We start from the raw sequence: 17,332 nt of genomic DNA, 5'->3' as shown, positions 1-17,332 counted from the left end.
AATAATCTTAAATTCTCCAATCAGAAGACAGAATAGCTGAATGAATTTAAAAAAATAAGAACCATCTGTATGCTGCCTTTAAGAGACTCACTTCATTTATAAGGCCAAAGTTAAAGGGTTGAAAGAGATGTTCCTTGCAAATAGAAACCAAAAGAAAAGGTGGGGTAGGTTAGTAGACAAAATGGATCTAAAATAAGAGGAATTAAGAGACAAAGAAGGACATTACATAGTGATAAAGGTGTCAGTCCACCAATATGATGTAGTATTTGCAAATATTTATGCACCCAACATTGAAGCATCTGAATAAGCATATATTAGGAGACCTAAAGGGAGAAATTGATAGCAGTATAATAAGGGAATTTAATACCCTGCTTACAACTTCTAAACAAGATATCAATAAGGGAACCTTGTTCTTAAATGATATGTTAGAGGGGATGAACGTAAAAGCTATATGCAGAAGTTTCCATCCAAAAGCCAGAATATACATTTTTCTCAAGTGCACAGGGAACATTCTCCAGGACAGATCATAGGTTAGGCCACAAAACAAGTCTTAATAAATTTAAAAAGATTGAAATCTTATCAAGCATCTTTTCTGACCACAATATGATATGTAACTAGAAATCAGTTACAGGAAGAAAACTGGAAAATTCACAAATATGTGGAGTTTAAACAGTATGCTGTAGGGATACCTGGGTGGCTCTGTTAGTTAAGCCTCTGCCTTTGGCTCAGGTCATGATCCCAGGGTCCTTGAATTGAGCTCTGCATCAGGCTCCCTGTTCAGTGGGGAGCCTGCTTATCCCTCTCTCTCTGCTTCTCCCCCTGCTCATGTATGCTCTCTTTCTCAAATACATAATAAAATCTTTCCAGAAATTAAGGAAAAATAATATGCTACAGAACAACCATTGGGTCAATGAATAAATCAAAAGAGAAATTAAAAATTCTCTCAAGACAAACAAAAAATAGAAGTACAACACAGAAATTTATTGAATGCAGCCAAAGTTGTTCTGAAAAGGAAGTTCATATCAATAAATGCTTATTTATTTGGGAAACAAAAGTCTCAAATACACTAACTTCACACCTCAGAGAACTAGAAAATGAAGCCCAAAGTTAGTGGAGTGACTGAAGCAACAAAGAGCAGAACTGAAATACAGATGAAAAAGACAATAGAAGAATCAGCTCGTTCTTTTTTTAAAAAGATTTTATTTATTTATCTGACAGACAGAGATCACAAGTAGGCAGAGAGGCAGGCAGAGAGAGAGAGCAGGGGTGGGAGGGGAAGCAGGCTCCCTGCTGTGCACAGAGCCCGATGTGGGACTCGATCCCAGGACCCTGAGATCATGACCTGAGCTGAAGGCAAAGGCTTAACCCAGTGAGCCACCCAGGTGCCCCTTATCTCGTTCTTTTAAAAGATAAACTTGATAAACTTGCAGTTAGACTCACTAAGAAAAAAGGAGAGATGGTTCAAATAAGATCAGAAATAAAAGAGGAGACCTTACACGTGATACCACAGAAATACAAAGAGTCATGAGAGATCATTGTGAACAATTTTGTGCCAAAAAATTGCACAACAGATAGAAACAATAAATTTTTAGAAACATTGTAAGACTGAATCCTGATGAAGTAGAAAAATCTCAATAGACCAGTTATAGTAAAAAGACTGTATCAGTAATCAAAAAGCTGCCAGCATGGGACGCCTGGGTGGTTCAGTGGGTTAAGCCGCTGCCTTCAGCTCGGGTCATGATCCCAGGGTCCTGGGATCGAGCCCCACATGGCCTCCTTGCTCGGCAGGGAGCCTGCTTCTCTCTCCACCTCTGCCTGCCTCTCTGCCTGCCTGTGTGCTCGCTCGCTCTCTCCTTCTCTCTGACAAATAAATAAAATAAAATATTAAAAAAAAAAAAAAAAAAGCTGCCAGCAACAAAAGTCTCGGAATACACTGCCTCACTGGTGAATTCTGTCAAACATTCAAAGAAGAATAGTGATCCGTATCAAACTGAAAATCAGCAATTCCATTTTATGAGGCCAACACTGATACCAAAGCCAGACAAGGATAGCACAAGAAAACTATAGGCCAGTATTGCTACTGAACCTACATGCAGAAAACAACTGTCAGCAAACCAAATTCAGCAGTACCTTAAAAGGGTCATCCACCACGCTCAAGTGGGATTTATTCTGGAACCAAGGTGATGATTCAACTTTGACAAATCAACCAACATAATGAAATATAAGAATATCATCTCAGTAGTGCAAGAAAACCATTTTGACAAAATACAACATCCACTTATGATAAAAACTCCAAACTGAATACAGTGGAAATGTATCTCAGCAGAATAAAGTCCATATGTGACAAACCCATTTAACATACACAGTGGGGAAAAGCTATCAGCTAAGATCAGAAAGAAGAGAAGGATGCCTGTTCTCAACAGTTTAAGTCAATATAGTATTTAAGTCCCAGCGAGAGCAATTAGGCAAGAAAAAGAAGTAAAAATGCTTCCAAATTGGAAAAGAAGTAGTAAAATTGTCACTACAGATAATGCAATATGTAGAAAACCCTCACCAAAGAAACTGTGAGAACTAATAAGTAGAGTTACAGGCTACAAAATCCATATACAGAAATCTTTCCTATTTTTGTGCAGCAGTAGTGAGCTGTCAGGACAATAAAACTGTGAAAGCAATCCCATTTACAGTTGCTTCAAAGGAATAAATGCCTAGTAATAAATTTAACCAAGGAGGTGAAAGACCTGAACCCTGAAAACTGTCAGACAATGATTAAAGAAATTGAAGGTGACACAAATGGAAAGCTTTTCCATGCTCATGGATTGGAAGAATTAATATTGTTAAAATATCCATAATACCCAAAGTTATATAGAATTTTAGTGCAGTCCCTGAAGTCCCAGTGCCATTTTTCACAGAAATAGAACAGTACAAAAATTTGTGTAGAACCACAAAAACTCCAAACAGCTAAAGAAATCTTGAGAAAGAAAAAGCCGAAGGTATCACACTCCATGATTTTAAATGGTATTACAAAGTTCTGGTAGTCCAGACTGTATGGCATGGCCATAAAAACAGACACATAGATCAATGGAACCGATTAGAGTCCAGAAATAGGTCAGCGCATACATATTAAGCTAATTTGCAGCAAAGGAGCTAAGAATATGGGGAAAGGATAGCAATAAATATGATGGGAAAATTCTTTACAGCGTAAAGAACAAAGCTGGGCCCTGTTTTACACCTTACTCAAAAATAACTCAAAATGGCCATGTACTTGAATGTAAGACCTGCCACCATAAAACTCCTAGAAGAATAAGTAAAGTGGCTGAGTTCCCTGACAGTGGCCTTAGGAATGATTTTTTGGATCAGACACCAAAAGCAAAGGCAAGAAGAACAAAAATAAACAAGTGGGACTACCTCAAATTAGAAAGCTTCTGCACAGCAAAGGAAATGACCAGAAAGAATTTAATGGGAGAAAGTCTTTTGGAGGGTTAGTATCCAAAAGAATTCATACAACCCAGTAGCCAACAATCTGAGTATAAAATGGGTAGAGGGTATGAATAGACATTTTTTCCAAAGAAAACTTACAGATGGTTAGTAGGTACGTGAAAAGATGCTCAGCATCACTAGTCAGGGAAATGCAACTCAAAACCACAATGAAATAGTAACTTCCCACGTGTTAGAATAGCTGTTATTAAAAAGACAAGAATTTTTAAGTTGTGGAGAGGATATGGAGAAAAAGGAATCTTTGTGTACTGTTGGTGGAATTGTAAATTAGTGCAACCACTATGGAAAACAGTATGGAGGTTCCTCAAAAAAGGAAAGAAGGGGGCGCCTGGGTAGCTCAGTGGGTTAAAGCCTCTGCCTTCGGCTCAGGTCATGTTCCCAGGGTCCTGGGATCGAGCCCCACATCGGGCTCTCTGCTCAGCAGGGAGCCTGCTTCCTCCTCTCTCTCTCTGCCTGCTTCTCTGTCTACTTGTGATCTCTGTCTGTCAAATAAATTAAAATCTTTAAAAAAAAAAAAGGAAGTTCAAAAAGAACTACCATGTGATTTAGCAATTGGACTTCTAGCTAGCTGTCTGAAGAAAACAAAAACACTAATCAAAAATTTATTTTCACTTCGATGTTTACTGTAGCATTTTATTTTTCCTGATCGCTCACTACTGCTGTACAAATTAATGCCTGTAATGTAGACATTATTAACAATAGCCTAGACTTGGAAACAACCCAAGTGTCCCTCGAAAGCTGAAAACATAAATAAGATGTAGTATATATGTAATGGAATATTACTTGGCCATAATAAAAAATGAAATCTTGCCATTTGTAACATCATGGATGGACCTTGAGTGCATTATGCTAAGTGAATTAAGTCAGACCGACAAAGACAAATACCATATAATCCCACTTACATATGGAACTTAAAAAACAAAATGCCGAGCTCAGAGATGGACGAACAGATTGTTGGTAGCCAAGTAGAGGGTTTCAGAGGGTAGGCAGAATGGGTGAAAAATACAAACCTGCCGTTACAAATAAGTCATGGTGATGAAAGATACAATGCCCTGACTAAAGTTAAACTGTGTTGCATATTTAAAAGTTACTAAGAGGGTAGATCTTAATCATCCTCATGAGAAAAAATAATTGTGATTATTTTGCAGTGTATACAGATACTGAATCTTTATGTTGTCCACCTGAAATTCATGTCAATATATCACAATAAAAATTGTTTTAAAAATCTGTTACACTATCCTTTCCTGTAGCTGCAGTGAACACGATAATAAAAACTAATTAGGAAAAAAAACAACGCAATACTGAGTTGAATATAATTATAAAGGAATACTTTATTTAGATGAAGAGTCAAGTTGTAAACAGCTTAGATGTTTCTAAAATAACTTACAAATTTAATGTAATCCTGTTCAGAAACCCAGTAGAAGTGTGTATGTATTGGGTGTTTGGAAACCTGATGGTCATTTTCAGGTCCTCTGGAAGAATAAAGCCTGGAATAATCAGTAAAATGTCTTAAATGGTAATGTGGAGTAATAAGTTCGAGTTTTAATGGGTAAACTTTTTTAAGGTGTCAGTATTTACAGTAGTTTGGAACTGGCAGAATAGAGGGCCAGATCAAAGGAACAGTATGTCCAGAAATGAATCCAAGAATAAATGGGAAACTATTTATTTGACAAATTAGCATTTCAAGGCAATGTTTCAATTTCAATTTCAAGGAAATGATGAGTTTTGTTTTTTTTTTTTTTTTTTCAGTAGATGGTACTGGAGCCTCTGGCTGGAGATTTGGGGAAAAAAAATTCACTGAATCCCTAACTCCATATTTTTAAACAAAATAAAATCTGCATGTATCAATAATAGTAACAGATGAAACCATAAAGTTACTAAAATAAATCATGGGTGAATATAAATCTATGGGTATATATGCAGGTGTGTGTACATAATTTCATATATTTTACATATTTTGATCTTGAAATGTTAAGACCTAAGAGTAATACAAAACCCAGAGGCCGTGTAATGAGAGTGAGATCTTTGACAACAAATAAATTAGTATATATAAACTCCTTTTGTTAAAACCAGTTCTTAAACAGAATCCATATTTATTTTTATATTCTGTTTTTTTAAATTTTTTATTAACATATAATGTATTATTAGCCCTAGGGGTACAGGTCTGTGAATCTCCAGGTTTACAACTTCACAGCACTCACCATAGCACATACCTTCCCCAATGTCCATAACCCAACCACCGTCTCCCTACCCCCCTCCCCCCCTGCAACCGTCAGTTTGTTTTGTGAAATTAAGAGTCTCATGATTTGTCTCCCTCCGGATCCCATCTTGTTTCATTTATTCTTTTCCTAACCCCCAAACCGCCCACGTTGCATCTCAATTTCCTCATATCAGGAAGATCATACGATAATTGTCTTTTCTCTGATTGACTTGTTTCGCTCAGCATAATACCCTCTAGTTCCATCCGTGTCGTCGCAAATGGCAAGATTTCATTTCTTTCGATGGCTGCATAGTCAGAATCTGTATTTAATCTGACGGAAAAGTATAAGAAAGACCAAAGGCTTACTGTAAACTGTATAAATTAGTAAGTAAAGGTGATTAACTCAATAGATAGGTAACTTACAGAAGATGCTCCATGTCAGTAGTAATCAGAGCAATTAATATTTTTTAAATAGTTTTTTTTTAAAAGATTTTATTTGAGAGAGTGAGCGAGCGCAGGTGGAACAGCAGGCAGAGGAAGAGGGAGAAGCAGGCTCCCCACCGAGTGGAGAGCCAGATGTGGGGCTTGATCCCAAGACTCTGGGAACATGAGCCAAAGGCAGCCACCTAACCAATGGAGCCACCCAGGAGCCCCCAGAGCAATGAATATTAAGACAACAGTGAGATACCGGTTTTTAGCCCATTAATTGACAAAAATGGGCAAGATTGCTCTATTAAAAGAGGTGGGACCACTTGTTAGAAGGTGTATGAGTTAATCAAACTGATTAACTGATTATATTGCTGACTAGTTGAATTTTTAAAGAATTATTTAGAGAGCATGAGCAGGCAGGGCAGAGGGAGAGAAAGAGAAATCTCAAGCAGACTCCATCCTGAGTGCAGAGCCCAACATTGGACTCTATCTCAAGATCCTGAGATCACAACCTGAGCTGAAACTAAGAGTCTGATGCATAAACAGCTGTGCCACTCAGGTGCCCCGAATAGTTAGTTGAAACTTTAATTCAGCAATTCCACCTCAAGAAATCAGTTCTTCACAAATGGGCAAAAAGCAAAGTTACAAAAGATATTCAGTGCATTTTACAGAAGCCAGTTACGTACGCATCTACAGAAGAGATTGATTAGTTGAGTTACTACAGCCTTTAAAAAGAATGAGATTCATGTATTCATGCCTGCCAAGTGTGTTTAAGGATATGTACCACAGTATTAACAATGGGGAGTAAGAATGTTAAGGGATAAGGTTTCTATTTCATATTCTTCTATACTAAATTTTTTTTTAAAGATTGTATTTATTAGAATGAGCACAAGCAGGGCGGGGGGAAGGGTAGAGAGGGAGAAGTAGGCCTCCCGTTGAGCAGGGAGCCCTAAGCAGCACTTGATGCTAGGACCCTGAGATCACGACCTGAATCAAAGACAGAAGCCTGACAAACTGAGCCACCCAGGCGCCACCCCTTGCCCCCATACTATCTGAATTTTTAATAGAATAGTTACATTAAAATGGCTTGTCTTTCTAAGAAATACATAACTTTAAAAAGTGCTGCCACTTAAGTGGGCTTAAAGTTTATCCCAAGTATTCATTATTATTAATTCTATAACTGTTATTCAGTGCCTGTTTACCAGGAATAGCAAGGAAGATAGTATATGTAATAAGTAGATGATAATATATGTTATTGAGAAAAGGCAAAGTGTGCAGAATAAGGAATAATGAAAATGTAATAGTGTACATTTAGACAGGCTGATCAGGGTAGGTCTCATTAAAAAGGAGTTATTTTGAGCAAGGAGCTAAAGAATGGAAAAGAATTGCACCATTTACTGTGGGTCATGAGAATAAAATTAAGCACTTGGAGTTGGAAGTACTCTGATTCTCGACTTGGAGTATTGCATGATTTATCTTATTTTAGATTCTTTTAATTTATAAGGAATCTTAAAATTCTATGTTAGATATAGAGAGATACTCAGAAGTTACATGCATAGATGATAGGATACTTAATGTGGAAAACCCAGAAGACTCCACTCCAAAACTGCTAGAACTCATACAGGAGTTCAGTAAAGTGTCAGGGTATAAAATTGATGCACAGAAGTCAGTTGCATTTCTGTACACCAACAAGACAGAAGAAAGAGAAATTAAGGAGTCGATCCCATTTACAGTTGCACCCGAAACCATAAGATACCTAGAAATCTTAGCCTAACCAAAGAGACAAAGGATCTGTACTCAGACATCTATAAAGTACTCATGAAAGAAATGGGGGGGGGGAAGGGGAGTCCCTTCCCCTTCCCCAGGAATGTGTATTTAGCACAAGCATAATGGATATTTTTATGTAGCTAGTCCTAGATCCGCACTTGGACAGTGGCTCTTAATCCTTGGAGATGAGCCTGCTTTATTCTGCCTAGCAATATTTACATCATTATTTTTGATTCCAAGACCTCTTATGTTCATATATACATGTCATTAGCATGGCTTGTTTACTTTTTGGACAAAAAGCTTTGTTATTTTTTTCTCTTCAAAGGTATCATCAAATGGTATTCAGTCTACTCCTCTAAATCTTGCAACATACTGGAAATGCAGTGCTGGCACCACAGATCTTAGAGTGGATTATAAGTACAACCCAGAAGCTATGGTGGCACCAAGTGTGCTTTCCAACATACAGGTGGTGGTACCTGTGGATGGAGGAGTCACAAACATGCAGTCCCTTCCCCCTGCGATATGGTAAATTTTAGATTTCTGAATTCCTGATAAATTTCTGCTGCAAGTCCCAGCTTCTAGAACCTAAGTTCTCAAAGTTGTCTTGGAAGTTTGAAAAGTTTTAGTGCATTTTACCATGGAAACCATGGTGTGTATGAAAGATGCTGTTTATCCTATTAGTCAGATCACTGTAACCTCAATCCAAAAGTGCGTTTGCTGTCCCACCCGGACTTGAATGATTGAGTACAACTTTACCCTTAGGCAAATTGCTTAACCTCGAGTAATTATTTTGCAGGGTTAAATATAGCATCTAGCATATCTGTAAGAACACCTTTCTTACTAGTTTAGTAACTCTCTTAACTTCCTCTCTTGTCCCCCTCCCCCCCCCCTTTTTAAGATTTTATTTATTTGAGAGAGAGCATGAGAGGGGAGAAGGTCGGAGGGAGAAGCAGACTTCCCCAGCAGCTGGGAGTCTGATGTGGGACTCGATCTCAGGACTCCAGGGATCCTTGGATCCCCATGGATCCAGGGATCCATGACCCGAGCCGAAGGCAGTTGTTCAACTGAGCCACCCAGGCACCCTCTTGTTCCCTTTTTGTAATATGAGTAGAGGTTCTAACACTCTGTTTGCTTCACTGTTTAATAAAATTTTCTTCTCCTTTAGTATTAAAAGTACCAAACCACTTATACAAAGAGTTTTCCTTTCTCTGACCAGAAGAATTTTGTAATTTAGTAAATTTCCATTAAGATATAGCATTATATCATAAACACATCTTCACCAGGTAATACCAAAAGTAAATTTAGCCCTGTAGTTGTTCTGGTGAAATATTTATTTTTTTTTTAAAGATTTATTTATTTGACAGAGATCACAAGTAGGCAGAGAGGCAGGTTGGGGGGTGGGGGAAGCAGGCTCCCTGCTGAGCAGAGAGCCCAAAGCAGGGCTCCATCCCAGGATCCTGAGATCATGACCTGAGCCGAAGGCAGAGGCTTTAACCCACTGAGCCACCCAGGCACCCCCTGGTGAAATATTTAAAATACATTTATTTATTGACTGCCCATCCATTTGTAAGGCACTGTGCTGGACACCTAATCTGAAGATACTTGTTCTTACAGGAATGCAGAACAAATGAAAGCCTTTTGGAAACTGTCTGGTATTTCAGAGAAATCAGAAAATGGAGGTAAGTGTGTGTATGTTTTTGTTTATAATGTAGTGCCCCTGAAAATGGATTTTTTAGGTGTTTTTATGGAAAGCTTTCTCTTGGATTTTCTTGCCTTCAGTTCTAGAATTGACCACTAGGTGGAAGTTAATGCCTTAAATAAGAGTGGACTAGTTGAAATTTGGAATACATTTCCACCCCACCCCACCCATAGAATATGCTTAGCTGTGTAAGAAAAAGCATTTGTTTTGCCATAACCTTTATAAAAACTGTCTAAGTGCATGTGCTCACAGGATAACTTTCAATTTACTTCATTAGGTATTTTCAAGCAGAACCTATCTATTCTATTAATAGAACCTATTCTATTCCTAATCTGTTCTTCTGGGTAACCTGTTAACTAACTGAAATTCTTTTAACACCCTTGAGGTCATTCTGTTATTGGGGTCCTTCTGGCCTCCCAGAAATCATGCAAAAGTTTTCCAGACTTTAAAAATCCCCTTTGTTTGCCTTCCCACCTTCTTAAGACAATGTTTCCTCGTAGTATCACCTTAGTCAAATCAACCATCAAGAGCTTTTACTTCTCTGCTTACTATTTTAAAGAGAAACAAGTTAATTTCCTACTCCTACCAAGTCTCCCTCTGTTTGTGTTCAGAATGTAAAGGAAAAAATCTCTGCTAGCTGGTCACCCTAGTGTCTCCCCTAAGTCAATTTAGAATATAATTTCCAGGACCATCAAGTCTTTAATTATTCTGATTTTGTCTTAAAGTTAAGAAAATTCTCCTGCTCTCCTTTGAATGCTTAATTAACCTTCAGTAACTTTTCCTATTAAGTAGGATTTTTTTTTTTAAGTTTTCCCAGTTTTGCTTACGGTTTTTTTCTTTGAACATTTTAAGCATAAAACATAGTTTTATGTAGCCATATAGTTACAGTGGCTATTTATACATGCCATGCTGAATCAGACCTCAACTAGAGAAATGTGTGTTTGCTGAAATAACCAAGATGATCTACAGTTAACTTTGTTGCTGTTTGGTACTTGAAGTTTGCCTATTTTCAGATGCCAGTGGTTCTGACTTTTACACAAATAATATGGCTTCTGGGGAGACAAATTTGAAATTCCTAGTTAAAACTAGAAGTAAACCAGAAATCCTATTTAAATTGAGGGCTTACGACCAGTTAGCAGGGAAAAGAGGACATATATTTTTCCCCTCTTTAATGAAACTATACTATTTTAAGTACTAACAAGGGAAATTGTTCCTTCAAAAATAAGATACAGATTTTCTAACCAGGTATTTTACTAGTTTGCCTCTGCTCTTCAGGTATCAGTGTATGTAAAGAAATGGAAAAATCTTTTAAATGTGGTTCTGATTTGGTTAGTCAGCCTTTAAAAAGAAATATCCAAATTAGAATACTGTAAAATAGGAATATGTTTCTATTTTGGCTCTATGCCCAGAAGAGGGACAGGAAATAATTCTCAAGTTTAAGGACTGCCAAGGTGGCTGCTCTTGGCCTGTAGTAGAACTTTCACAGAATTGAATTGCCTATCAAGAGAATTGTAAAAGTTTTAGGAGGGTTTGGACAGCATTTAAGAATTAGTCAGCAGTTTACCCCCTAGCTGATCTGTGCCATCACACCCAGCCCTGTGGGCTGGATCGGGGTTATGGTATCTTCCTTCAGATTTCCATGGTGTTCAGCTTCTGTGCAGGGAATCCTAGAATGTTGCTCCTCCTACCTAGCAATTCCATCTATTTTCCTTGACCAGAAACCTGAGCACACTCCTAGACTCCCCCTCCTTTCCCCCTTTTTTGACTCACAACTCTGAAATATGTTTCAAATGCATTTACTTTCTTCCTTTCCCTTAGCCAAGTTGAGATACCCTGTTTAATCAACTGTCACAGAGTCCTACACTGTCTTATTGGCTTTTAGATAGTTATCCTACCTTGTATCTTGTACTTCTCTCCCCTTGTGAGATACTAATCTGAAATGTTTTTGTCTTATCTTTAGTGGCTCCCTAGGATTATTTCTTATGGTGAACTATAAAGATACTTTGAGCTTGTTCCTTCTACCACTCTAGTCTTACCATCTGCACTCTTGCATCCTGTTCTCCAGCTCTTCTGTGATGTATGCAGGTCCCTTAAAGGCACTGTGCTCTCTCAGGTCTCCCATCTCTGTACCTGTAGTTACCTCTGCCTGCAATTCACATTGTCATCTTCACCATCATTTTATGTGCTGCTGTGCCCATAGCTCTTGAGAGCTCTTTTACAGCATCTATCACAGTCCTCATAATTATTTGGTTTACAATTTGTGGCATATGATTAGACTGAGGTATGTTGAATAAATGGTTATATTGAAAAGAAAACATCTCAGAACTACCTAGTTGACCGTTGACCAATGCAGGGGTGAGGAGTGCCAATCCTCTGTACCCCACCAGTCCTGGTGGCACTGTATAGTCAAAAATCCATGTATAACTTTGACTCCCCCTGAAACTATTAGTAATAGTCTACTGTTGACCAGAAGCTCTACTGATAACAGTTGAGTACATACTGTTCTGTGTATTATATACCGTATTGTCAAAACAAAAGCTAAATCAAAGAGAATGTTAAGAAAATTGGAAGAGAAAATCCATTTACAGTACTGTACTGATGGGGGAAAAAATCCATCTTTAAGTGGACCCACATAGTTCAAACCCATGTTTAAAGGTCAGCAGTATTTGGCATGATAGACCAGTTAAATTTTAAGAAGTGGAGTAGAAAATAATGACGTCGGTACAGCTTTCCCAATCTTATCTGTCTTTCCTTCTTTACCTCTCCCACCCCCATATTATGGTAGTTGGCGATCATTTCCTTTTGACTTTATTCCTTCTCATACTTCTTCTAGGGTTTCCCTCTGAACTGCCCTCATGGACTTCCTTTTTCTCTTTTGACTGACTTCAGCATGTGTCTGTAGCACATTGAATCTAAGTAGCAATCTACTAGGGTGCTTACTATTAAGTTAGAAGTAGGGATTAAATTAATTCAGACTCATTGAAAAAGTCTGCTTTGGAAACAGGACAATGGTTTATTTACTGTATACATTTTATGAATTTGGCATAGGACATAGTTCATCATCTTCATTTGTTTTTTCTCTGTCAATTTTATGTTGCCCTATTTAAGTTATTTTATTCTTTGCCTTGTAGGTTCTGGGTCCCTCAGAGCAAAATTTGATCTTTCAGAAGGACCTAGTAAACCCACCACACTTGCAGTGCAATTCCTCAGCGAGGGAAATACCCTCTCAGGAGTAGATATTGAACTTGTAGGCACTGGCTATAGGCTTTCCTTAGTAAAGAAGCGGTTTGCCACTGGTAAGTTGGGAGATTTTAAGTTTTTAATGTACCAGGGAAACATTTATATTAGAACAGTAAGTTTGTAAGCAACTGTTTAATAAACTGTCAAGCAGTTTATAACCTAAAGTCATGGAAACTTTGTTCTTTGACCTTTGTACAAAGTGCTAGGTAGAGACACACCTGGGAGAGAGTAATCATGGTCCGGACAGCCGGACGAACACCTGTGATCTGTTTCTAATGTATTATCAACAGCAGGTGGGAACTGAGTTTATGTATCTGTACCCGCAGTGAAAATGTCCTCCTTTGAGTTCATGTGAAGGTGTAATTTCCGGGGTCTGCTTGGTGTTTTTCAGGACGATACCTGGCAGATTGTTGATGGACCTGGGACACTGGTTGGCTCCTCGAGAGAAGTACAGGCTTGCCATCCTGTGTTGTTTATTCTTTCCAACACTATATTAGCTTGAATTGGGTCTTTGAACGTACACATATTTGAGAACTGATTACAAACATTAAGTTGCACTTTTGAAGTGGGTCATCAAAAGCAATAGCACTGAAATGATTTTCATCACTATTAATGATCAGCTGCCATATTCCAGAAGCACATTTGTTGAGATTCTCAGTAAAACGAAGTTTTCCGAGGCTGAAATTTTACATTATCTTCAGTGTCTATGTTCAGTAGTAGTGTATTATCAGGCCTAAAATTTCAGGAGAGCAAGCACAAAATAATTCAGCTTTCCATAAATTTTTAGAGTCAGAGAGAGCTTTGAAATTTCCTGAGTTTGATATTGAATGGAGACACACAGAACGTGACTTGTAAGTTTTGGATAATGTTAATTTAGAATGCTCAATCAAATTGAGTTATGTGCCATAAAGTAATCAGACCAGAGTCCAAGGTGTATGCAAAAAATGTGTAATTTGATTCTCATATGAACATTAATAAAGTGTAAATGGAGTTTTGTATGATTTTTTTAATTCTCAAGTGCAATGTTTTTTAAAATAAGCTTGCAAAAGACAGCAGAGAAATTTACTTCTGCAGTTAACTTTATAGAATTTGTGATTGTTTTTAAGAATTAATGCTGTAGATTTAATTTATTTTTATATGGATTACATAATGTGTGCCTTTTAAAACAGTAACAAAAGCCAGAAATGTGCCTATCCAGTTTGTGTTCATTAATGTGCCTCACTTTTTCCCCCCTGGCAGTCTGGATCTTCTCTTCTTAGGGTGGTCAAGCATTTTTACAACATAATTGCCATTTGTGTAAATACCTTTGGCCTTAGTTGGGAAGGAAATTCAGAATAACTAAAGGATAATTTGTACTTTAACACTGTGGCTCACTTTTTTAGTGATACACTATAGCCACTTGAAAGAGGAATATACCCAAGTGCATATGTTTACAGGGGAAAAACGTTACCTTCAGTTATTCCACCTGAGTATGTAAATCATAAAGGAAATGTTGAAAAACTGATTAATGGTTAATTGGTAACTGCTGTTTTATTTCTCAGCTTGGCACTTCCCTTCATTCTTTTTATCATTGGAAATTTATATACATTACTGAACGTGTTGTGAGCATGAATTTCTTATTTTGTGAGGAACACGTTTAAGAAACACTAGTTTTGGCATTGGAGAAGTACTGCCGTTGTTTTCATTTCAACAGTTGGGAAAATTACCCATTTATATGTTTTTATTATATAACTGCCACCTGCTAGAAATGGGGAGATTATTTGAAGTGATGGATTGGGTTAAGCATTTCTTGAACTACTAATATTAAATAGTAAAAAACTTAACTTTATAGCAAATCCTGATTAATTGAAGGACTTAAAATATTTTGGACAGTTTCATAATTTACAGATGAAAGTTTTATTTATAAGGATAAATGCCAGTGTCCTGCATTTTACGTAGAAGTGATAAATTGTGTTATATATGATAATTTATATAAAACCACTAATTATTCTGTTAAGCTTTACAGAACATAAAACCCCTACTACTAGACACTTATGTAATGTCTTGCTCTACTAAATATAGCAGAAAATCTACTTATTAGCAATACATGTAACACAATATGTGCTTTTTAAATATATTCAGTGTTAGCCCAATTCTAAATTTAGATTTGACTGAAAGCAGCACATTAAGACAATTTGCTGAAATGTTCATCTTTACTACACAGTGAGTGAAATGAGAATTGCTAATTCTTATATTGTGTTCTTTTAAATGCCAATTACAGTCCCTTACTGAAATCTTAAATGTAACTGCTTTGTAATCGGGCTCTTCTAATGGGCAGTTAATACTTTATATTATTGGACTTCAGACACCATTACACTCACCATGTTCGTTTTTAAATCAAGTATTACCTGACAGTGTATAAATTAGTGAAATGGTTAAACTTCTGCACTTTCTTAATTACCACAGTCTTCATACCAAGTGTTGATAACTACATTTGTATTGGGCATAGGTTACAATTTTGAAGCCATATGAGTTTATATTGATTTTTGTTTTCCATTTAAATCCACTAATGGTGTAAAAAAGACCAGTAGATTTTCAATGGGAAATGTATTTAGCAAGCTGGTTCTTGCTTATGTATAGTGCTAAACTTTGTAGCTGCCTCTTTAACCAAGAATTTGTAAACACAGAACTCTAACAAATGTGAGTTAAGAAATGTTATTTACTACTTTGAATTGTAATTAGAACAATGCAAATCTATCTTACACAATTTTGTAAATATTTTTGATTTTTTCATAAAATGTAAATTTTACATAAAAGTGGTACCCTTAATAAACATGTAATATATAATTTATCTGTTGGTTTATGTGTCTTTGTACCCCTACTGATAGGACTAGGCAAGCTAGGTGTGAGGAGCAATTGGTTTTGAACTTAGTATCACCATTTAGACAGGCATGCATATTGATCTGTTAATTTTAATTAGCTATATCAGAAAACTTTATTTGCAGTATAACCCCAAAATATAGAAATTGTTTAATAGATTTTTTAATATATTTAAATATATTTTCTAATGTTTCTAAATATATTTAAATTGATGTTAAGCTTTAGCAGAGATTTTCCTCCTGACCAGTTGCTTAAAAAAACAATCTTGATGCAGTTTTAAAATCATACTTTTCATCTGTTGTTGGTATTTGTAGGAACAAGTGATTTCTTGGCCTTTTCCTTATGGCAGCCACACTGCAACCATAGGTGCAGAGTATATATTTACATTGGAAGCTGGGGGAAAAGGGCAGTGCCTGGTATACCTGCCCTTTCAGGAGAGTAAAAGCTTTTCCAGAAGCTTCCACCATGTATGTGCTTATATCCTGTTGTCTAGTATTGTTTAAGAGAAGCAGAGTAAGCAAGTAGCCTTTATAATGAAAATGAGCAAAGAAGAAGAGGCTGGACCAATAGGTCAGTCACAGGATTCCTGACAAATACAGGTATTTCCTTATAGCTTACTGCCAGTTGAATCTTTGCATTATCCCAGTCAACTTCAAACTCAGCAATGGACAGGGCAAACTTGAAAATCTTCTGTTTTGTTTGTTTGTTTGTTTTGTTTTTTTTTTAAGATTTATTTTTTTGACAGATAGAGATTACAAGTAGGCAGAGAGAGAGAGAGGAGTAAGCAGGCTCCCAGCCAAGCAGAGAGCCTGATGCGGGGGCTCGATCCCAGGACCCCGGGATCATGACCTGAGCCAAAGGCAGAGGCTTTAACCCGCTGAGCCACCCAGGCGCCCCGAAAATCTTCTGTTTTTATCTTTAGGAAGACTCTGTCAATATAACCTTTGTATAGAGTGATTTGGAACCAGAGCGCACCAATCTCTGTGGTGAACATAGATGCCAAAATCCTCAACAAGTATTAACAAACCACATTCAACAATCCACTAAATCATTCCCTACAATCAAGCAGGATTTATTCTGGGGATGCAAGGGTGGTTTAACATACACAAAGTCAATATGGTACACTGTATTAAGAAAGAAAATTAATGATCATGTAATTTACATTTCAAAAGATGCAGAGAAAGCATCTGACAAAATTCAGTATCCATTCATGATTAAAAACTCCCAACTAAGTGGGCAGAGAGGAAATATACTTCAGTATAATAAAGGCCATATAGGGGCGCCTGGGTTGCTCAGTGGGTTAAGCCGCTGCCTTCGGCTCAGGTCATGATCTCAGGGTCCTGGGATTGGGTCCCACATCGGGCTCTCTGCTCGGCAGGGAGCCTGCTTCCCTCTCTCTCTCTGTCTGCCTCTCTATCTACTTGTGATCTCTGTCAAATAAATAAAATCTTAAAAAAAAATAAAGGCCATATATAGCAAACCCATTGTTCAGTGGGTGAAATGCTGAAAGCTTTTCCTCAAAGATCTTGGACAAGATAAGGATGCCCACTCTGAGCAGAGTGCTTCAAGTTCTACTCATAGCAATTAGAAAGAAAAGGAAATGAAAGACACCCAAGTTGGTAAGGAAGAAGTAAAACTTAGCA

General features: G+C 37.2%; 1 protein-coding gene across 2 annotated transcripts in view; it reads left to right on the top strand.

Moving 5' to 3' along the window:
- The window catches only part of FCHO2 (FCH and mu domain containing endocytic adaptor 2), a 119,958-nt gene extending 104,298 nt beyond the window's left edge, over positions 1–15,660 (top strand). For both annotated transcript variants that reach the window (XM_045999185.1, XM_045999184.1), the window contains 4 exons: positions 8,217–8,416; positions 9,506–9,570; positions 12,722–12,886; positions 13,222–15,660. In XM_045999185.1, the coding sequence (XP_045855141.1) occupies positions 8,217–8,416; positions 9,506–9,570; positions 12,722–12,886; positions 13,222–13,244 (453 nt within the window). In that variant the 3' untranslated portion in view covers positions 13,245–15,660. The remainder of the gene's footprint in view (positions 1–8,216; positions 8,417–9,505; positions 9,571–12,721; positions 12,887–13,221) is intronic.
- Positions 15,661–17,332: the final 1,672 nt, after the last annotated feature.

Source organism: Meles meles, chromosome 3 (assembly GCF_922984935.1).
Source record: "Meles meles chromosome 3, mMelMel3.1 paternal haplotype, whole genome shotgun sequence".
NCBI classification, from domain to species: Eukaryota; Metazoa; Chordata; class Mammalia; order Carnivora; family Mustelidae; genus Meles; species Meles meles.
The sequence above is the reverse complement of the archived record's forward strand: the minus strand, read 5'-3'. Positions and strand labels throughout refer to the sequence as shown.